This window comes from Scyliorhinus torazame, chromosome 13, assembly GCF_047496885.1.
Source record: "Scyliorhinus torazame isolate Kashiwa2021f chromosome 13, sScyTor2.1, whole genome shotgun sequence".
NCBI classification, from domain to species: Eukaryota; Metazoa; Chordata; class Chondrichthyes; order Carcharhiniformes; family Scyliorhinidae; genus Scyliorhinus; species Scyliorhinus torazame.
This window is the reverse complement of record NC_092719.1, coordinates 23,886,011-23,909,051: the sequence shown is the minus strand read 5'-3', so window position 1 is coordinate 23,909,051 and position 23,041 is coordinate 23,886,011. Positions and strand designations below refer to the sequence as shown.

The window sequence follows — 23,041 nt, the reverse complement described above, 5'->3', positions numbered from 1 at the left end:
AGCGATAACTCACTGCTTCTTGGGTTCTTAGCGGGTAGTGGTTTGAAGACCCTCTATCCCAACCGCTGTCTTCGGGCACCTCCGCCACCATCCCAGAGCTGTTTCTGGGCCTTTTGGTGACCGGGCGGTGGGGACAGAGCAGGTATCTCCACCACCGCCTCCCTCTGGCCCGGGAACCCGGGAGGAACCAGAGGAGATCCCGCCTGTCGATAATCTTTGTGGCAGGATCGAGGCAGGCCCTGGGTTAGTTGGTGAGCCTGTGTCATCCGCCGCACTCAGTGTGGTGAAGGACCCGGACCCAGAGGACGGCTGCCCGAAGGCTGTCAACTGCCGGATGTCAGGAGCAGAGAATGCACATGAGGCTCTTTGCAGCGGGCGACTCACTAGTGCCCAACACTGTGTCACCCCTCACCCCCTCTGGGGGACTCCCAGAATCTGTAACATTATAATTGAGGGTTCTGTTTTTTTGCCTCCATAGATAGTTCAGACAGTACCCTATTGGCCCCCATCCACCAACCCCCCCCCCCCCAACTTTCCCCTCTCTCCATCCGCTTTCCCCCCTGTCCTTCCTCTTCCCCCCCCCCCCAACTCGCACACGTTGGTACAGAAGCGAGGGTATCCAGTCTCAAGTTTAGTGCTTGTATCGTTTGTTGTTTACCGTTATAAATTCAGAATATCCTACCCCCCCCCCCAGGGGCAGCACAGTGGTTAGCATTGCTGCCTAATGGCGCCAAGGTCCCAGGTTCGATCCCGGCTCTGGGTCACTGTCCGTGTGGAGTTTGCACATTCTCCCAGTGTTTGCGTGGGTTTCGCCCCCACAACCCAAAACGTGCAGGGTAGGTGGATTGGCCGCACTAAATTGCCCCTTAATTGGCCAAAATGAATTGGGTACTCTAAATTTATTAAAACGAAATGTCTGCTGCTTCAAAACCATCATCCCTACGTTCTGCAATGCCGAGATTTGATACTTTCAATGCTCTCCTGGCCAGCCTCCCAATTTCCATCCTACATAACCTAGTACAACCGCAAATCTCTGCTGACCACTTGTTACTTGGCCCAACTCTCGTTAACCCATCAGTCCTATGCTCACTGATCTACACTGGATTCTGACCCTACAAGGATTCCATTTCAAATTTGTCATCCTGGTTGTCAATTCTCTCATTGGTCTTGTCCTCACTAGTTCTGTAACCTCCTTCAGTTATATCAGCCTTCAAGTTTCTGAGCTCCACTGATTCCGATAGCTGGCAAATTCCAGTTATCATTGGTGACTGCCTTCAGCTGTTGGTCCTAAACTCTGAAAAAACACGGACCCGGCTGGGGAGTGACGACAGTGGTCTCCAGCACCCCTGAGTTCCACCCCTCTGATGTGGCCGCGTCTCGAAGTCAGCACACGGCTGTGCATGTGGCTCCGACAAGTAAGCCGGGGCACTCGGGCCTCAAGAGCCCCAGAGGGCACCAGCCAGGGGCTTCAAAGGCCACAGGGAGAGATGGGCAGCAGGGTGGGCCGAAGGGTCACAGCCGGCTGGACAGGCAGAGCGGAAGCAGGAGGGCTGGCCGGCCAAGGGCAAGTGAGAGGGCCTGCCGTCCAAGGAGAAGCAGGAGGGCCTGCCGGCTGAGGAGACACAGGGGGGCAGGCTGGCTCCATGTTCAAAGACCATGAATATCACAATTAGCCATTCCAATGGGTCCATTATCTGTACTGGGACTAGTTCTTTTCTCTTAAAATCTTGAATTGTCTCAGCTATCTCCAAAGCCTTTGGCACGACAAAGGTATTTGACAGGAGCCGGTTCTATCCACTTCCAAATATGCTATCATTTGTGATTCTAACAAATCTCTGTTCATAGCATTCAATATTTAGTTTCCTCTCATGGCTTGACTTCTGCTGTAGTTTGTTCATCCTCTTACACATGCGATTACTGGGGCCTTGCCATCTTTTCCATTCTTCCTTCTTGACATCAGTGAAATCTCACCTATTATCTTTTCATACTTTTGCTGAAGATATCACTATGTACTGAAACTAATAAAATACTATACATCGGACATTGCCAGATACTGGTTGCACCAAATAGAGTTTAAATCTCAAGCAAAAAGAACTTGCATTTAGAAAGGGTGAAGAAAATAGTAATAAATCTGGAAAGGCATTAACTAACAGCAAATAAATATCAAATTTAAAAGCAATGCTGCATTATCACCGGCTCTGCACATTTCCAACACAATAGCAACAAGGCTGTGCGTATTCAATTTATATAATAATTGTTCCGTCATTGGCTTCAAACACTTTCAGAATTCAGCAGCCAAACAATAAATTAAGCTTCTTGCACTTTATCTTTTTAAAGCTGTGATTGTACAATATCGCCTACCCCAGAAATATCAGCAACACGGTGGATTGGCACCTCCTTCTTACTGTGGAGTCCTTTGGCATTCTTGATAGCCCTAGGATTACAAAAATATAATTTGAGTACACAAAAACAAAAGAAAATCCAAGTATAAATACAAGACTACAGAAATTCAGCATTAAATTTATCAATACATAGCTTGCAGCCTTAAAAGCAAACAGTAGCATGGATAACTCTAAGGATCCAATACGAAAACCCAACCTCTAGTGCAGGCTTGTCCAATTCACGGTCTGTGGGCCCCTCTGGACTCAGCCCCTACAAACTTGTTGGACATTCACCTGAACTCATTTGAAAAATTAAGCTGCTTGTCCAATCACAGGCTGGTTTTTGCCTCCATTTGCAGCTGAGAGGTAGCCGACCAGGGATGGGCCCGTGAAGCGCACATTCTCAGAAAGTGTGTGATCCCGCGGATGGAGCGGGGCCTTCAGGCCCAGAGGAAGAGGATACCAGGGCATCAGGGAAATGGGTGGACTCCAACGCAAGGGCGGGAGGGTCAGGTGATGGCAGTGATATGGGGGTTCAAGTGGGATCCACAGGTGTGCCTGGGTGAATGGAAAATGTGAATGTGCGAGTTAGAGGATTTTAAAGTTAGAGGATTCACGGGATGTGGGCTTCGCTGGCTAGACCAGCATTTATTGCCCATCCCTAATTGCCCTTGCGAAGGTGGTGGGGAGTTGCCATCTTGTGATGTAGGAATACACACAGTGCAGTTAGGGAAGAAGTTTCAGGGTTTTGACCCACTGACAGGGAAGGAACAGTGATATATTTCCAAGTCAGGATGGTGTGAGACTTGGAAGGGTTGGTGTTCCCAGCTATCTGCTGCTCCTGTCCTCCTAGATGGTGGAAGTTGTGGATTTGGAAGGTGTAGTCCAAGGAACTTTGGTGAATTTCTGGTGCATCTTGTAGATGGTGCACACTGCTGCCAATATACATTGGTGGTGGAGGGAGTGAATGTTTGTGGATGGGGTGCCAATCAAGTGGTCTTCATTGTCCTGGATGCTGTCAAGTTCCTTGAATGTTGCTGGAGTTGCACTCATCCAAGCAAGTGGGGATTATTCCATTACACTCTAGACTTGTGCCTTGTCGCTGGTGGACCGGCTTTAGGGAGTCAGGCGGTGAGATACTCGCCTTTGCCCTGCTCTTTGACCCACAGTATTTCTATGGCTAGTCCAGTTCATTTCTGGTCAATGGTTGCCACAGGATGTTGATAGTCAGGGATTCAGCGATGGTTAGATCCTCTCTTGTTGGAAATGAAATGAAATGAAAATCGCTTATTGTCACAAGTAGGCTTCAAATGAAATTACTGTGAAAAGCCCCTAGTCGCCACATTCCGGCACCTATTCGGGGAGGCTGTTACGGGAATCGAACCGTGCTGCTGGTCTGCCTTGGTCTGCTTTCAAAGCCAGCGATTTAACCCTGTGCTAAACAGCCCCTTGTCCTTTAATGGCCATTGTCTAGCATTTATGTGACATGCATGTGACTTGCCACTTGTAAGCCCAAGCCTAGCTACAGAGGGCAGTTGAGAGTGAACTATATTGCTATAGGTCTGGAGTCAAATGTAAGCAGGAAGTGGCAAGAACGGCAGATTTCGTTCCCTGAAAACCCAGGTGGGTTTTAACCAATCAGCAAGTTTCATGATCACCGTTGCTGAGACAGGCTTTCAATTCCAGGCTTTTATTTTTTGAATTGAAATTCCACTTGCCCCGAAGATTACCCTGGATAACTGAAGTACCAGTCCAGTGACTTTACCACAATGCCACTGTCACTCTTGGATAGAACTGTAACTTGCCTAACGGCATAATGTAGACCAGACGTGAAGAAAAAGCCATTCGAGAAACAATGAAGGTCCTGAAACAGCCCATCAGACCCATTTTATTTGAAAATACTGACAAGGAATACAAAGTTACAGTACCATAGCTTTCATTCGAAATCAAACTATATTTTTAAAAATTATTTTTACAACCAACATATAGGGCAAATGTCAGTTTAAAACAATTAGTTAAGTCTACTCTTGACAAGAAAAATACAGGGCTACCGGAAAAGTTTAGAGTGGCATAGAGTGTACAGCTCACCCAGCAAAGGCATGATAAACTGAATGACCTCCTTCTGTGGTGTCAGATTCTAATGTACTAAATTTCAAAGGCAGATGCGGGCAAAGGTAAAGTGAGGAAAGTTGGGTGTGATCGAATATTTGCTGGCAATTTAATTGTACAGGTTCCAGGCCCTGTATCCAGGAAGCTCAGGACCAGACGTGTGTTAGATCTGGGGTTTATATGGATTTTGGGTCCTAGGCTTAGCATGTACATTAAATAAAATATGAAAAGGACGGCACGGTGGTGCTGTGGTTAGCACTGCAGCCTCATGTTGCCGAGGACCCGGGCTCAATCCCGGGCCTGGGTCACTGTGTGTGGAGTTTGCACATTCTCCCTGTGTCTGCGTGGGTTGCACCCCCACAACCCAAAGATGTGCAGGGTAGGTGGATTGGCCACGCCAAAATTGCCTCTTAATTGGATTTTTAAAAAATATTTAAAAAACAGGGTTTTACTGAAATTGCTACCCAGGATGCCAGATTTTTGGTCCTTCCAGATTTTGGGATGCCATTTACCAGGTGCATCCATACCTGTATATAGTTTTGGGTTTCATCAGCATTTAGAGCCAAACAACACATGCCACTCATTCCATCAGTACAGCATGAAGGTCCTTTTTATATAGAATCATAGAACCACAGTGCAGAAGGATGCCATTTGGCCCATTGAGTCTGCACTGACCCCCTGAAAGAGCACCCTAACCAGGCTGCCATGCAATCCCTGCAACCTCATAACCCCACTGAAACCGCCCATCCTTAGACATGAAGGGCAATTTAGCATGGCGAATCCACCTTACCTGCACACCTTTGGACTGTGGATAGTGTCTTTGATGTCTGCCAAACTCCAGACAATTCCGGCAATTTTTACTTTAATGTCCATTGAGTCCAAAGTAATGGAGAGCAGCAGAAATATATCTCAATCACACACAAATATTTTGTCTGAAGTCTACAGAAAACTAATTCTCTAACAGTCTTGCAGCTTAAGGACAGTGGAAGCAATATGTTCTGAAGCTGATATTTTTAATCGTTTGGGACTGATTCGGTCTGTTGCTTTCTATTAGCTTGTATCAGTCGGTGGCTTTCTGCACTGTGCATTCCATTTCCATCTTTCTGATAGACAGGAGGGCATGGTATGCTGCTGTTACAATTGCAGTTCATGTTATAACAGAATAGAGCCCTGGTTCAAAAGACTGTAACTTTTACTTTGCTTTTATGAAACGTGGAGGAAAAATAGAATATAGAACATTACGGCGCAGTACAGGCCCTTCGGCCCTCGATGTTGCGCTGACCTGTGAAACCACTCTAAACCCCATCCACACTATTCCCTTATCGTCCATATGTATATCCAATGACCATTTGAATGCCCTTAGTGTTGGCGAGTCCACTACTGTTGCAGGCAGGACATTCCACACCCTTACTACTCTCTGAGTAAAGAACCTACCTCTGACATCTGTCCTATATCTATCTCCGCTCAATTTAAAGCTATGTCCCCTCGTGCTAGACATCACCATCCGAGGAAAAAGGCTCTCACTGTCAACCCTATCCAATCCTCTGATCATCTTGTATGCCTCAATTAAGTCACCTCTTAACCTTCTTCTCTCTAACAAAAACAGCCTCAAGTCCCTCAGCCTTTCCTCATAAGATCTTCCCTCCAAACCAGGCAACATTCTGGTAAATCTCCTCTGCACCCTTTCCAATGCTTCCACATCCTTCCTATAATGCGGCGACCAGAATTGCACGCAATACTCCAAATGCGGCCGCACCAGAGTTTTGTACAGCTGCAACATGACCTCATGGCTCCAAAACTCAATCCCTCTACCAATAAAAGCTAACACACCGTACGCCTTCTTGACAACCCTCTCAACCTGGGTGGCAACTTTCAGGGATCTATGTACATGGACACCGAGATCTCTCAGCTCATCCACACTACCAAGAATGTTACCATTAGCCCAGTACTCTGTCTTCCTGTTATTCCTTCCAAAATGAATCACCTCACACTTTTCTGCATTAAACTCCATTTGCCACCTCTCAGCCCAGCGCTGCAGCTTATCTATGACCCTCTGTAACTTGTAACATCCTTCCGCACTGTCCACAACTCCACCGACTTTAGTGTCATCTGCAAATTTACTCACCCATCCTTCTACGCCCTCCTCCAGGTCATTTATAAAAATGACAAACAGCAATGGCCCCAAAACAGATCCTTGTGGTACACCACTAGTAACTTGACTCCAGTCTGAACATTTCCCATCAACCACCACCCTTTGTCTTCATCCAGCTAGGCAATTTCTGATCCAAACTGCTAAATCACCCTGAATCCCATGCCTCCGTATTTTCTGCAATAGCATACTGTGGGGAACCTTATCAAACGCTTTACTGAAATCCATACACACATCAACTGCTTTACCCTCATCCACCTGTTTGGTCACCTTCTCAAAAAACTCAATAAGGTTTGTGAGGCACGACCTACCCTTCACAAAACCGTGTTGACTATCTCTAATCAAATTATTCCTTTCCAGATGATTATACATCCTATCTCTTATAAACCTTTCCAAGACCTTGCCCACAACAGAAGTAAGGCTCACTGGTCTATAGTTACCGGGGTTGTCTCTACTCCCCTTCTTGAACAAGGGGACAACATTTGCTATCCTCCAGTCTTCTGGCACTATTCCTGGAGACAAAGATGACTTAAAGATCAAAGCCAAAGGCTCAGCAATCTCCTCCCTAGCTTCCCAGAGAATCCTAGGATAACTCCCATCCGGCCTAGGGGACTTACCTATTTTCACACTTTCCAGAATTGCTAACACCTCCTCCTTATGAACCTCAAGCCCTTCTAGTCTAGTAGCCTGAATCTCAGTATTCTCCTCGACAACATTGTCTTTTTCCTGTGTGAATACTGATGAAAAATATTCATTTAGCACCTCTCCTATCTCCTCGGACTCCAAGCACAACTTCCCACTACTGTCCTTGACTGGCCCTACTCTTACCCTAGTCATTCTTTTATTCCTGACAGATCTATAGAAAGCTTTAGGGTTATCATAGATATCATAGAATTTACAGTGCAGATCCTTGATCCTACCTGCCAAAGACTTCTCATGTCCCCTCCTGGCTCTTCTTAGCTCTCTCTTTAGGTCCTTCCTAGCTAACTTGTAACTCTTGAGTGCCCTAACTGAACCTTCAGGTCTCATCTTTACATAAGCCTCCTTCTTCCTCTTGACAAGTGTTTCGACTGCTTTAGTAAACCACGGTTCTCTCGCTCAACCACTTCCTCCCTGCCAGGTACATACTTATCAAGGACCTGCAGTAGCTGTTCCTTGAACAAGCTCCACATTTCCATTGTGCCCATCCCCTGCAGTTTTCCTCTCCATCCGATGCATCCTAAGTCTTGCCTCATCGCATCATAATTGCCTTTCCCCCAGATATAACTCTTGCCCTGTGGTATATACCTATCCCTTTCTATCACTAAAGTAAACATAATCAAATTGTGGTCACTATCACCAAAGTGCTCACCTTCCTCCAAATCTAACACCTGTCCTGGTTCATTACCCAGTACCAAATCCAATATGGCCTCGCCTCTCGTTGGCCTATCTACATACTGTGTCAGGAAACCCTCCTGCACACATTAGACAAAAACGGACCCATCTGAACTATAGCGTTTCCAGTCAATATTTGGAAAGTTAAAGTCCCCCATAACAACTACCCTGTTGCTTTCGCTCCTATCCAGAATCATCTTTGCAATCCTTTCCTCTACATCTCTGGAACTTTTCGGAGGCCTATAGAACACCCCCAACAGGGTGACCTCTCCTTTCCTGTTTCTAACCTCAGCCCATACTACCTCAATAGACGAGTCCGCATCAAACTTCCTTTCTGCCACCGTAATACTGTCCTTGACTAACAATGCCACCCCGCCCCCTCTTTTACCACCTTCCCTGAGCTTACTGAAATATCTAAACCCTGGCACCTGCAACAACCATTCCTGTCCCTGCTCTATCCAAGTCTCCGAAATGGCCACAGCATCGAAGTCCCAGGTACCAACCCATGCCGCAAGTTCATCCACCTCATTCTGGATGCTCCTGGCATTGAAGACACACTTTAAACCACCTTCCTGCCTGCCGGTACACTCCTGCAACTTTGAAACCTTACTCATGACCTCAAATGTCACAGGTGCGCTAATTAGTTTAAAAAACGAGGAATGAAAAAAATGGATGATAATACGATACTTCTTTACACCACCCTCCCCCCACCCTTTAGCTTAACAAATACGCACAGGTTTTAAGATTAGCAAGGATGACAAAGTACATTTGAAGTTACAATGGTCTCATTGAAACACAAAATCTCGGATGTACATAGAATGTCTGTAGTCAAGTACTCTCTCCACTCTGAAACCCCAAGCGAACGTCTGCGGATGCTTCCTCAGAATCCGCCCAGGTGATTGTCATTTCAGAGTTTCCAAACTCTAATCCCAAAACTTGCTTTAAAACCTTCTTCGTAATCCATTAGCGGTTTGCATTCCGAATCCAGTCCATGCTTTCCAAAAGACTCTTGTAAACAGAGTTTCTGTTCCAATTTTACCAGCGAATCCAGTCCAAGATTTTAAACCAACCTCTTCAAGGATTTCTGTCTTCAAGGCTTCTGCACAAACTCGCAGATCCAGCTAATACGGTCTTCCCATTTGTTAAGATTTGTTTTGCAGACTATAGCAAGACATTCCAAACTTTTAAGATTACTTTAGAAACCTATCTGCTCACCAGCGGATTCGTTCGCAACTTTTCTCTAAGGTCAATGATTACCAGGCTCTTGAAATGAAATTACATGAAAATCGCTTATTGTCACAAGTAGGCTTCAAATGAAGTTACTGTGAAAAGCCCCTAGTCGCCACATTCCGGCACCTGTTCGGGGAGACTGGTATGGGAATTGAACCATGCTGTTGGCCTGCCTTGGTCTGCTTTAAAAGCCAGTTATTTAGTCCTGTGCTAAACCAGCCCCTTAGTCCAGTCCTGCACTTTTAGCTATTTCCGCTTAGATCCAGGAGGCACTTTGTTTAAAAATCCACACATATGATGGGATAAGGTACCTACATAGATGAAGTGTCCAGAAAGCCCAGGGGGGTAAAGGCTCAAAGTAGAAGTTCACCAACAGAGTCGGAGGCCTCTCAGGGCTCATCGGTGGAAAAAATGGCGGAAGCAGCCTCTGGGACTCAGGCCACTCCACTAACAGTTGAGATACTTATGAGCGCCTTGGCAACAGAATTTGACAAACACTGGTGTGCTGTATCAGGGGATCTCCACAAATCAATAGAAAGATCGTGGCTCCCATTCGTTTGACGTTGGAGAAGACTGATGAAACGATACAGGGCATGGAGGTAGCCCTCTTGAGGTATAGTGACCAGGTTGCCTCTCTGGAAGTGGAGAGGTCTCTGTGATGCCTGATGCAAAAAAAGCGCTGACGGCCAAGGTGAATGATTTGGAGAATGGTTCCAGGAGGTAAAGTATGTGAATTGTGGGGTTGCCCAGAGGGGATGGAAGTCCCAACTCTCACAGCATATTTTGCAGAGATGTTTGAGAAGATGGTGGTGAGGGTGGACTCACATCCCTTCCCGAGCTGGACTGAGCTCACCGGAGACTATCGACAGAAGCCCCATCCTAACAAATAACCACGAGCAGTAATCGTGAAGCTTCACAGCTTAAAGAAAAAGAGCTGGTCCTGAGATGGGTGAGGGAGCACTGGGACTACAAATGTGAAGGCTATGCCATCATGTTTTACCATGATGTGGGAACAGAGCTTGCAAAGACATTCCATAAGGCCAAATACGCCCTGTACAAAAGTGGAGTACAGTTTGGGGTGGTGTACCCAGTGTGACTAAGAGTGACTTACGAGGGAAAAGACGACTTTTTGATGCGTCGGAGGAGGTGGATTCCTTTGTAAAAAAGCATGGCTGGGCGCTGGATGATTGAGGTTTTTGGATATTGGGGATGGGTACGTTGATATGAATTGTTGGGGTTCCTTGTTCATGTTTGCATTTTTGCTGTTCTTGTTGAGGTTGAATATTCTACAAGTTGGGCTTGGGGAGATTTTTCTAACTATTGTGAAAGTGCATAGCTCCTTGTTGAGTTACTATGGTTTAGGGAGGTTTGATACTCTTGCGTTTTGCTCTTCTGTGAGCCTTTTTCTTCACTCTGGGCAGGGCTGTCCTGCTAGAAAGAAGAGTTAGCTAACAGGAGTGGTGCCCAAGGGGTTGATTGCAGCTCATTATAGTAGATCTGTTTTAGATAATGAGTTTAGTGCTTTTGTTCTGTTCGGGTTTAGGTTTAGTAGTAGGCTTTACGCGGATGATTTACTTGTATACATTTCAGACCCGCTGTGGCAGATTAGCAGGGTTATGGGAATATTAGAGGAATTCGGTCGGTTTTCGGAGTATAAATTGAATATGGGCAAGAGTGAAGTCTTTGCGATCCAGGCAAGGGGGCAGGAGAAGAGTTTTGGGGAGATGCCTTTCAAAGTGGTAGGGGGGAGCTTTCGGTATTTGGGTATCTAAGTGGCACAGGAATGGGAGCAGCTGCACAAGCTGAATTTGGGTCGGCTGGTAGAACAGATGAGAGGACATTTTCGTGGACGGGATGCGCTCCCGCTGTCATTGGCAGGGTGGGTACAGACAATGAAAATGATAGTCCTCCTGAGGATTTTGTTCATCTTTCAGAGCCTTCCAATTTTTATCCCCAAGGCGTTCTTTAAAAAAGTAAATGCGGTGATCTCGGGCTTTGTTTGGACGGGTAAAACCCCAGGGGTGAAGAAGGTGCTGCTGGAGTGGGGGCTGACTCTTCCGAATTTTATAAATTATTATTGGGCACCGAATATAGCAATATTCAGGAAGTGGGTAGCGGGGTGGGTGGGGGAGGGGCCGGTTTGGGAGCCGGTAGAGGTGGCCTCATGTAATGACACTGGTTTGGGGGCACGGTTAACGGCACATCTGCCGTTCTCGCCGGTCAGGTACTCACAAGACCGGTAGTAGTGGCAGCCCTGAGGGTGTGGCGACAGTGGCAGCAGCACAGGGGGCTGGAAGGGGCATCGGGGTGGGCATCGATATGTGATAACCACCGGTTCGCCCCGGGGGTTGCTGGATGGGGGGTTCCTGAAGTGGCAGCAGGCGGGGATCGAGAGATTTGGAGATCTCTTTATTGATGAAGGCTTCCCAAGCTTGGAGGGGTTGGAGAAGGAATTCGAGCTGCCAGGTGGGAATGTGTTCCGGTATTTGCAAGTGAGGGACTTTGTGCAGGGGCAGGTTTTGATCTTCCAGCAACTGCCACACCAGGGGTTACAGGATAAGATGGTGTCAAGAGTAGGTGTAGAAGAGGGGAAGGCTTCAGAGATCTACAAGGAACTGATGGAGTGGGAGGGAGCCCCGATAGGGAGGTGAAGAGAAAGTGGGAAGAAGAGCTGGGTGGGGGGTTGGAGGCCGGATTATGGGAGAAGACCCTGAGGTGAGTCAATGCATCCTCATCGTGTGCCAAGCTCAGCCTAATAATAATAATAATAATACCCTTTATTGTCACAAGTCGGCTTACATTAACACTGCAATGAAATTGCCATGAAAAGCTTTAGTCGCCACATTCCAGTGCCTGTTCGGGTACACGGAGGGAGAATTCAGAATGTCCAAATTACCAACAGCACGTCTTTCCGGCCTGTGGAAGGAAACCGGAGCACCCGGAGGAAACCCACGCAGACACAGGGAGAACGTGCAGACTCCACACAGATTCCCCAAGCCGGGAATTGAACCTAGGACCCTGGTGCTGTAAAGCAACAGTGCTAACCACTGTGCTACCATGCTGAGGTGGTCCACAGGGCGCATGTGACAGGGCCCGGATGGGCAGATGCTTTGAGGGAGTGGAGGATAGGTGTGGTCGCTGTGCAGGGGGGTCCTGCGAACCATGTCCATATGTTTTGGGCATGTCTGAGGCGGAGGGGTTTCTGGCAAGGGTTGGCTGACGTTATGTTAGACGTATTAAAAGTGAGGGTGGTACCGAGTCCAGAGGAGATCCAGGAGCCCGGGGGTGAGAGAGGCCGATGTCCAGGCCTTTGCCTCCCTGGTGGCCCGGAGACGGAGCCTGCTAAGATATATGGACTCGGAACCCCCAAAGTCGGGGTATGGGTTAGTTATATTAGCGGGGTTTCTCAGACTCAAGAAAATTAAATTCGCCTTGAGGGAATCGCTGCAGCGGCTTACCCGGAGGTGGCAGCCGTTCATCGACTTCTTCGAGAAAAATTAAGCTGTCAGCAGCGGTGTCGAGTAAGGCCAGGAAAACCAGTGGAAAGGGGTCTGGGGAAGGAGGTCCTGTTTGTGCAAGCCATGTTGACTGGGGTTTGTTACTGGGGGGGGGGGGGTTATATTGTTTTGTTCTTGTTGAAATCTGATGTTTAAAACTGTTAAAATTATAAATGCCTTAATAAAATATTTTCTAAAAAAGAAAATAGCTTTTCAATTTACTGTTAAACAGTTCTTAAAATAAAAGGAAACCCTTTTATCTACTGGCGTAGACCTACTCTATCTTAAATTAAGCAAAGTCCATTACAGGTCAAAAGTCACTTATAACATTAGCAAACACAGGGAAAGCTGCTGTTCACTTGTATAGAGATTTCTTGGAAAGACGATTCGAAGAGAGAGAGTCCCTTTCAGGAAACAGCCTGCAGGTCCTTCTCTGCTTGTCAAACTACTTGCTCAACCTGACAGCATTTGGCAAAAACTGCTTCTCAACTTACAAGCTTCTAACAGACTGTCAAACCTTTATCAAACTGTAAAACTGCAGACAGACCTAGCTCCTCACATTAATTGCATAAATAATAATAATATATATCTATCCCACTCAGATCCCATGCTTATCTAAATCTAAACACAATGTCTTTAATTATCTACTCTCCAGGGAATCTCCAGAAATCCTAACAAAGTTCCATTAGGCTTCTCTTTGTAAACAAATATATGGTTGGAATGAATGATGATCTCACTTTTATGGCATCTTAATTGCAACTTTTGCAGACATACCACCTGTCTGCCGATTACACCACAATTTAAAAAAATCACTGCAATAAATATATAACATATATATGGCTTTTAATAACATTACTGCGACAGATATATATAATACAATCTATGTAAACATTTCCTACATTCATCACATAAGTATATGAATCACTAAACACACAGGGCGGCTTTCCCAATCACACCGCGCCAGATTTCTGGTTCAGCATGCCGTCCGGATTCACGGTTTCGCCAGCTGGTCAATGGGGTTTCCCATTGTGGGGCAGCGCCACGCCTTCGGGAAACCCCCGGGCTGCCAGCAAAACGGAGCATCTCGACGGTGGAGAATTCAGCCCATAGGTCATGTATAACGTACCCCTTGTTTCAAGTTGTATCCATGATCCTTGAAGTCCTTAAAACTTCCTCTTTCCCAAAACAACATCCAAATTAAGTAAAAATCCACTTTGACTAGAAATCAAATCCAGCTTAAGTTACTGCACAATACAGTGCAGAAAGTCAAGCCTGGGAAACTTCTTTTCCTGGTCCAACGAAGATACTTAAACTGCCTTTACGAAGGTTTCTACACAACCTTACCTCTAAGACTTAGATGCTGGTTTAACATCCTGGCTGTTAAGATTGTGAACTGCCTAATAAAACAGCCTCTCTGCTTCGGAGGCTGGCAACTACATATTATATGTCTGGACATGCGCATATCATTACTTTTAAAATTGCATCTCTACCTGTTGCTGGGCAAACCCATGACACAGAAATATGTGGTGGTGGGGGAAGATTGTGCAACAATGCGGCCAATTCCTCAATACAATTGTTTTAAGCTGCACTTCCAGACCGTGTTACAGACTACAGTTGCCAGAACCATATGCATCTCGAGTAACTAGTTACGGTTACATAGACAGCCGCTTGCAGGGACGTGTAACCTGCATTCTTTATAAGAAGGGAGGCAATAGCATAATCACAGAGTTAAATACTTTGCGTTAAACAACATTGTTTGCATAGCCTGAAGATACTGAGCCTTACCGCAGGGACTGGACAACCCACAGCAACCCAACAAGCTTACCTCAAAACTAAACCTGTCACAAGACTCTGACTCAAACAGAGATGGTATTTGCAAGCAAACTGATCCTCCCAGCCCTCTGTACCCACCATAGCCTATCACTAAGCTTGGCCTCACTGTCAGAACTCCAGCCACTTGAAGCAGTCCGCTGCCACAGGAAGTTTCTGATTATGTCAGCAGTTTCAATACAGAAAGAATTCACAAGATTCTAACTACATGAAACATATTAGGATTAAGAAATTGCTTTCTACAATGAATTTTGTACTCGAGTCTGACCTAACCCTGTCAATGGCACATCGTACGTACTGAAAAGCTCTCAGGCGCTCAGTTCTGAGTAATGCAATGTGATAGCTGCAGACATCATTCTCTTATTTGACTGAATTACTCAAATCATCAAATAAAATTTCTATTGAACTACATCCATTTTAATCACAAAATGTCACAAAGATGCTGTACGCTCGATGAAAATATATAATGCACACAGAAACGCAAGTTGCAAAAAGGAAAACCACAATTGTTGGAAATGTGAGCCGTTATTAAGACAAAGGCATCTTAATCAACTCAGTTATAGGCAGAGCTGTCAATCTTTATGGAAACGAAGTTCATCCAATTTAACACACCAGGACTCATCTCCACTCCAGTGGACTCTTCAGATTCAATTTCCGGAATTACAAAACTAAATTTTCAAAAGAATATTGACATTTCTTCACCCGAAACTAATTCATAAAAATCCCCATGTCAATGTTCACGACAAAAATTTAATTACGTCTTTTCCAATTACAGAATCATCACTCTACAAGAGAGTATTTGATCCATACTGCTCTCCCCTTCCATTCTTCGCCTGCTCTCTAGCCAATGCCAAGAAATGCTTTAGCAAAATATACTAATGCTCAATGGAAAATTACTTAGGTAGCCCATTCCAAAATCTCTTTCAATCCATGCACACTTGGGATAGTTTGGAATGACTTGTCCCAGATACAAATGTGTGAAGGGACAGAGAAAAAGACAGGATGGGGAATTTGGATGCCAAAGGCCCTCCCTGTGTATTAGGCTGCTCTGCCAATTAGCCACCTGTTTTTAAAAAAAGATCAACATTTGACAGACAGCAATGGATTTATAAGTGCCTCACAGCTTTAAAGTTCTCCTTCACCACAACACTACCTCTACATTAAGGAAAGAACAGTGCCTGCCAAGATTAGGTTGTGAAAAGCAAGAAGCATTACTGGAAGAAATTGATGAAAATTTCTGAGCTTCAGCTCAAGTTTGTTTTTCCTCCAATGGTGTGAATGAATGAACATTTAATTATGCAAAGTGAATTGATATAAACAATGCAAGTGCCAGGAAGTTTGAAGTATTACAAACCAAAATTCTCCAATGCTTTACATTAAACAGCACACTATTTCCTATTTAAACAGCACACTATTTCCTATTTCAACAGCACACTATTTCCTATTTCAACAAAGCAAATGTTGGAATATAAGACCAAAGACAATCTCAGCACCTACTTTGTCAATAATAACTTGCATTTATATTGTACACTTACGATAATAAACACAATTCCAAGATCATTCATAAGGACCTTATGAAACAAAATTTGATACCAAGCCACATTAAGAAACTTCAGGCCAGGTGATTAAAAGTTGAGTTTTAAGGAGTGTCTCCAAGGAGATACAGTCAGAAGTTGTTTTTTTTTTTGAAGGGGTGGGGGGGTGGGAAGAGAGAGAATTCCAGAGCTAGGGGCCTAGGTATGTGAAGGCACAGCTACCAATGGTAAAATCATAAGAGGTGTGAGAGGTCAATGAACTGTAAGAGTACACAGATCTGACACAGTTCTGGAGTTGGAAGAGGTCACAGAGATATTCGGTGATAAGGTCATGAAGTAATTTGAAAACTAAGAAGAGAATTTTAACAGTTTTCAGAATTGTCTGAAAGTGCAACCAGGAACAACTGGAACCATTTAAAATGTTGGTTTCATCAGGTAAAGGTGAGCTGAAGTTCAACTGCTTTTCATCTGTTCTCCCCTCTCCCAATCACAAGCATTGGGAAAGAATGAGGGCACCGTAACTCAGATTATTTGTATATTCCTACTCTTTCTCCCCCCCCCCCCCCCCCCCCCCGCCCTCATTCAATGGCAATTGGCTCAAGAGCGGCAGTAAGCCGTGACAGAAAGAAAATAATTGGCAACCATTTGCAGACTCAATCAGGATCAAACTGCCTGGTTTAAATTTCAAACAATACATGGCAGCTAACTGATAGCTTACCTGATGCATTCTCCATGACAATGCCTCTACAAATCAGAGTTTACTTGCAACCAATCAGCACTTTCTTTGCATACAGTATGTTGTTTTCCCCTTATATTGGTATTCTTGCGAAGTGGCCTGGTGAGTGCAAGACGAAAAGCTTCGACGTGTCTCTTTTCAGCAATAGATAGGAAATATTGCACCATTCAATGAGAAGCGCTGGATAATTTTTAGGTTGAGAAGGCAGGCCTTCATGAATAACCTCAGCTGCTGTAGAAATTGGACCTGCGCTGCTGGCCTTGTTCTGCATCACAAACTAGCTGTCTAGCGTTTATACCAACATTGCAGATGTACTCTTAGCACCAAGAAGAATGGATGGGAGAGCGGTTGGGGTTAATAATTTCTAATTTGTTATTGCGATGGCCGGGAATCGAACCCGGGAGTGTTAGGATTAATAATGAGTGCCAAAAGTATTCTAGAACTATTCCTTGTGCTGTGGCTGCAATATACAGTCAAGGTTTTCATATCAAGCTCCCTGGACCACAAAGGGCTCATGAGGTGATCCCAGCAAATCCAAGAAATCTAATTCCTGTCCAGTCACTGTTTCTGAAGTTACTGACATATCAGCTTGTATATTACTTTTATAATTTAGCATGTTTTGTGTGATCTAGCACCATCTTTCTCTAGGTAGTTGGCAGTCTTTTGAAAATGAGGTCAGTCAATCCCCAGTCAATATTTGCAGATATCCCATGGAGAAAAGTTTGAGAACTGCAGTTCTATGAAAGACCATGAATGACAGCTATTTTATTACTTCCCTGAATTGTTAATAACCTTCAGAATTAAATATTGCATCCTCCTACAACATGATTCCCAAAAACTGAGTTTTGTTATATTAACTTGATGTAATTTGTTCACATTTTCAACACTCAAAAATGCATACTTGTTCACTTAACTACAGTACCATTCATGATTGTTATTATTTCATGTATTGTCCCCTTGTCGCCAATTTAATCCTTAGATCCGTGTAAGCGCACCAAAGTGATAACTAATGGAATACAATCAACACTGCAAGCTCCTGTACACAAAAAATATCTAACCTTGCATTCACAATATGCTTAAAGCCAAGAGGGAGCAATAAAGTTCCAACACACCTCAACCTGACAGATTATAGTGGCAACATGCAAGCATATATATTATGAGCAAAAGCTCAAACTGTGCAGTTATTTTTTTTTTCACAGGGAGTGCCCATTTGAGTTCAGACAATTGATAATACATGATTCTAAATTAAGAATCAATCAGAATGATTTATACTGCATGAGAAAGAAATATAAAGAATTGAGAAATAGAGGGATGTTCAATTGTACTCCTCTTTACAAATATTCAAATTATTTTCCATTTTGACCTTCCAGTTATATCAAGGAACAACAGCCAACCATGTTAACACATTTTGTCCACTTTCTCTTCCGATATCCCCAATTCACTAAGCATAAGCAACTATCAAACTATCAAACTATCAAAGACTTGCTAATTGAGACTACTCGGCTCATTCCGAGTACTTGGTAGTTGTGGGGCGAGGAATGGGATGTTTTCTGTAAAGGGAAACAAAGTAGGCCACAGTGAGTCTGGTAAACGCTTAATTTAATCTAAATTAATAAACTTGATCAATTCATTTGTATAAAAACTATCAGCTAAGTCCAATTTGATGATTTATCATACAATTAAAAATCAGTCCTCAATTAATCAATCAAATCTAGAGGATAAAGTTGAAATCAAATAATCCAATCTCAGTTATTACAATAACATATTTCCACATATTTATCTGCGCCTACAGCTCACCAAACTTACTTACCACACTCCATACATTCACATCGGGTCACAGTAAACCTAATTTAGACCTCAACTGCCTCTTACTCCAAACTACCTAATACCTTCATATTTCCTCTCTAATTCTATCTATCACAATTCTCTGTGCACCTTGGTTTTCCTCTCCAATATTACTCCTGGTTCGCTTAACCCTGTAAAGTTAGTTTAAACTGTCCTCAATAGTACTAGCACCCCACAGAACATTTTAGGAGGGATGTGATAGCACTGGAAAGGGTGCAGAGAAGATTTACCTGGATGTTGCCTGGGTTGGAGAATTCTAGTTATGAAGAGAGATTGGATCGGTTGGGGGTGTTTTCTTTGGAGCAGGAGACTGAGGGGTACATGATTGAGATGTATAACATTATGAGGGGCAGAGATAGAATAGACAGGAAGAACCTTTTCCCCTTGGTGGAGAGATCGATGACCAGTGAGCATAGATTTAAGTCAAGGGGCAGGAGATTTAGAGAGGGTGTCAGGAAAAACATTTTCACCAAGAGGGTGATGGGAGTCTAGAACTCACTGCCTGAAAGGGTGGTGGAGGCAGAGACCCTCCTAACATTTATGAAATGTGTGGATGTGCAATGGGGGTGCCGAGGCAGACAAGGCTATGGGCATAGTGCTGGAAATGGGATTAGAATAGTTAGGTGGTTGCTTTTGACTGGCACAGATGGGATGAGCCAAATAGCCTTTTCTGTGCTGTAGATCTCTATTACTCTATAACAATGATGTCCAGGTGCAACCTTTACGGCCTATACAGGTTTGATCGTTCTCAAAAATAGTCCCAAAGTACCAGGAATCTAAAGCCCTCCCTCCTGAGCCATCTCTTTAGCCACGTATTTATCTGCTCTATCTTTCTTTTCTATGCTCAATTGCTAGTCGTACCTGAAGTAATTTGGAAGTTGCTATCTTTACTCAAATTTGAAGTATTATGAAGTGTGACAATGATAGTGCTAACTTCAAAAGGACAGATAGCATGGTGGACAAGTAGCAGACAAATTTTAACACCGACAAATATAAAGTGGTTCATTTTGGTAGGAAGAACAAGGAAAGGCAAAACAAAATAAAAGATTACAATTCTAAACGGAGTAAGGAGCAGAGGGATCTGAGGTATATGGGCACAAATCACGGAAGATGGCACGGCACGTTGAGATAGTGGTTAGTAAAGCATACGGGATCCTGGACTTTATAAATAGGAGTGTGCAATATAAAAGTAAGGAAGGTATGACAAGCCTGTATAAAACACTGGTGTAGACTCAACTGGAGTATTGTGTCCAGTTCTATCCACCACACTTCAGCAAGGATGTGAAGACATTAGAGAGGATACAGAAAACATTAACGAGAATGATTCCAGGAATTAAGAACTTGAGCTACTTGGATAGATCAGAGAAACTGGGGCAGTCGTCTTTGGAGAAGAGATGATTAAGGGGAGATTTAATAAAGATGTTCAGATTCATGAGCGGTCTGGATAGAGTCGATAGGGAAAACCTACCATCCTTACCCAGTCTGGCTACGATTCCAGTTCTACACCGGTGCGGATGAGTGCCCTCTGAAGCATCTTGGCGAGCTAATCAGTTGCATCACCATTGGTGCACTAGAGAAGGGTAACAACTGTCAGCCAATGGCACCCATATCCCAAGAATGAATATAAAATAAATTTTCATACCAGTACAGAATAATCCACCCCAACTCCAATGGGTTGTCTTTCTTAAATTTAAACTGAATACTGCAGCTGCATGCTGTACTAGAGTCAAGAGCAAAGTCTCTCCTGTGTTTTCAATCTTCCTGAAACTCTTCACTGGCTGACCTTTTGGTATCTGTATTTCACATATAAAAGCCTGCCTGTCATGATAGGGAGATATTCGGAACTTAGGTCCAGAAATGGGGTCCAAGATATAGCAGGCAATTTACGGGTTAAGCAGACTGAAGGAAAATACTGCTGGCAGCAGAGTCAGAGGGATACGCCCACAGCCTGAGTTAGCTTGTCCGATTCAGACTTAACCTCGTTATAGTGGGAATTCACAGGATGCCCTGGTTCAGACAGGATGATCCACTGTCATTCAGGACAGCCTTGGTTGACCAAGCCATTAACCCATCACAGAGTTTGATGACCTATGTCTGGAGAGAGAGAGAGAGAGAGAGAGTATTGCCGTTGTCTGTTTTTGTAAGTGGAACAAGAACTGCATGTTCATGTACAGTGGGAACTAGTGTGTTAAGGTTAAGAAACTGCATGTAATCTGTTACTGTTAGAGCTGAAGTAAAAGTTGAAATATTGTTTTCTATTCTTTCATTTGAATAAAATTTGATATTAAAATAACCAAGCCCTATTTCTTATATTATCATTCATGGAATGAATCAGTCTTTCCGCACCACATTAAAACTTTAAAACGCTATGGCATCTGGTCCAGCCTCTTAATCTCTGTTGAGGGCTGACCAGACATCCGTAACACTGACCCAGAGTCCACTTTTGGTCAAGAGTCACTTCTTATTCCTCACCGCAGCCCCCAACCAACTCCTCCAGCCTAATTTGGCAACAGCCCTTACAAAGTTTAATTAAATATTATTACAAATGTGAATAGTCGCAGAATTGAAAGAAAGGAACGCAGTTTAATTTATATACTGTAATGCCTTTCAGATTTTCAGCAAGTCCCAAGCCACAACAAGCCAATGAGTTATTTTTGAGCTGTAACTACATAGACAAATACAGCACTCAAATTGCACAAAGCAAGGTCGCACAAACAGCAGAAAGAGCAATGACCAATCTACAATGTAAACACCAGACCTCACCTGCCCGTCATTAGCTGTAAAGCACTTTAGGATGTTCTGATGATATTAAAAGTGCCATCTAAATGGAAGTCTTTCTTAGGAACATAGGAGCAGTAGGGCATTTGGCCTGTTGAGCCCAATCCGCCATTCAAACAGATCATGGCTGATCCATCTAACCCCTATGCCATTTTTCCCACTGTCCCCATAAAGGTATCTGTTGATTTGTCTTGAATATGCTCAATGATTGAGCTTCCACAGCCCGATTCATCACCCTCAGTAAAGAAATTCTTCTCTCATCTCAGTCTTAAATGGCCTACACCTTATTCTGAAAAAGTATCCTCTGGTCCTAGACTCACCATCAGGAGAAACATCCTGCACCTTTCTACATCTACAATGGCACTCCCTGTAAGACATTTCTAAGTTTCAATTAGGTCACCTCTCGGTCTTCAAAACCTTACATAGTACAGGCCCAATCTCCTTCAATCTCTCCTCTTAACACTCACTGGTTCTCCTTTGTCCATGCTACAAATAACATGCTCAAATAAACTCCCATGCTACAAATAACATGCTCAGAAATACTCCACCAGGTTTGTCAAATATGATTACTCTTTCATAAGTCCATGTTGACTCTGCCCAATCATATCATTCTTTTCTAAGAGCCCACAAGTTATCACATACTTTATAATAGATCCCAACATTTTCCCTTATGGATATCAAACTAACAGGTCTGTAATTCACTACTTTTTCTCTCCCTCCCTTCTTAAATAGTAGGAAAGCACTTGCTGCTACTTTCCAGTGTACAGGAACATTTCAAGAATCCAGAGAATTTTGAAAGATAATCACCACTGCATTCCCTATTTCTATAGCACCTCCTTCAACACTCTGGGATGAAGCTCATCTGATCCAGAGGATTTATCACACCTTCAATTCAATAATCTTTTAGCATTACTGCTTTATTAATACTAATTTTTTTCAGTTCCTCAATTTCACAAGTCCATTGGTTACCCAATATATCTGAGGTTTTCTGCATCTTCCTCCATGAAGACAGACATAGTTGTTTAGTTTCTCCACCATTTCCCTATTCTCCAATATAAATTCTCGAGACCGCCTGTAATGGACCCACATTTCGTCTTCCTCGTCTTTTCCTTTTCAAATACGTAAAGAAGCTTTTACAGTTTTTCTTTATATTTCTCACCAGTTTGCATTCATATTTTCTTTTCCCTTCTTAATCAGTTTCTTCACCCTCCCTTGCTGGATTCTAATTTGCTCCCAATCCTCAGGCCTTTAGTATGAAGAAAATTTGAATGAGCTTAATACAGAGGAAGAACTAGGTGGTGTGACTCCACTGCAACAGAAGGACAGATTATAGAAACAGAACAGCTTCAAACTTTACAAAGAGGAAATAGTCACAATTTGAAATTGCAGTCCAAATGAAATTGTTTTAAAATTCCTTGGGCGTGATTCTCTTACCACATTGCGCTCAAGCGAGAGCACAATGGAGCCAGAGAATCCGGAGAGAGGCTGCCTTCTGCGGACCTCCCGATAGGCTCCGCACCTCGCGGGATTCACCCAAGTCCCGCGAGATGCTGGAGTCGGAACTCTGCCCTAAAATG

The 23,041-nt window shown here is 43.9% G+C and overlaps 1 protein-coding gene across 1 annotated transcript in view; it reads right to left on the bottom strand.

Moving 5' to 3' along the window:
• snd1 (staphylococcal nuclease and tudor domain containing 1) overlaps positions 1–23,041 on the bottom strand; it is a 1,317,969-nt gene that overhangs the window by 946,623 nt on the left and 348,305 nt on the right. The window contains exon 14 of the mRNA XM_072471188.1: positions 2,362–2,434. Within this exon, the coding sequence (XP_072327289.1) occupies positions 2,362–2,434 (73 nt within the window). The remainder of the gene's footprint in view (positions 1–2,361; positions 2,435–23,041) is intronic.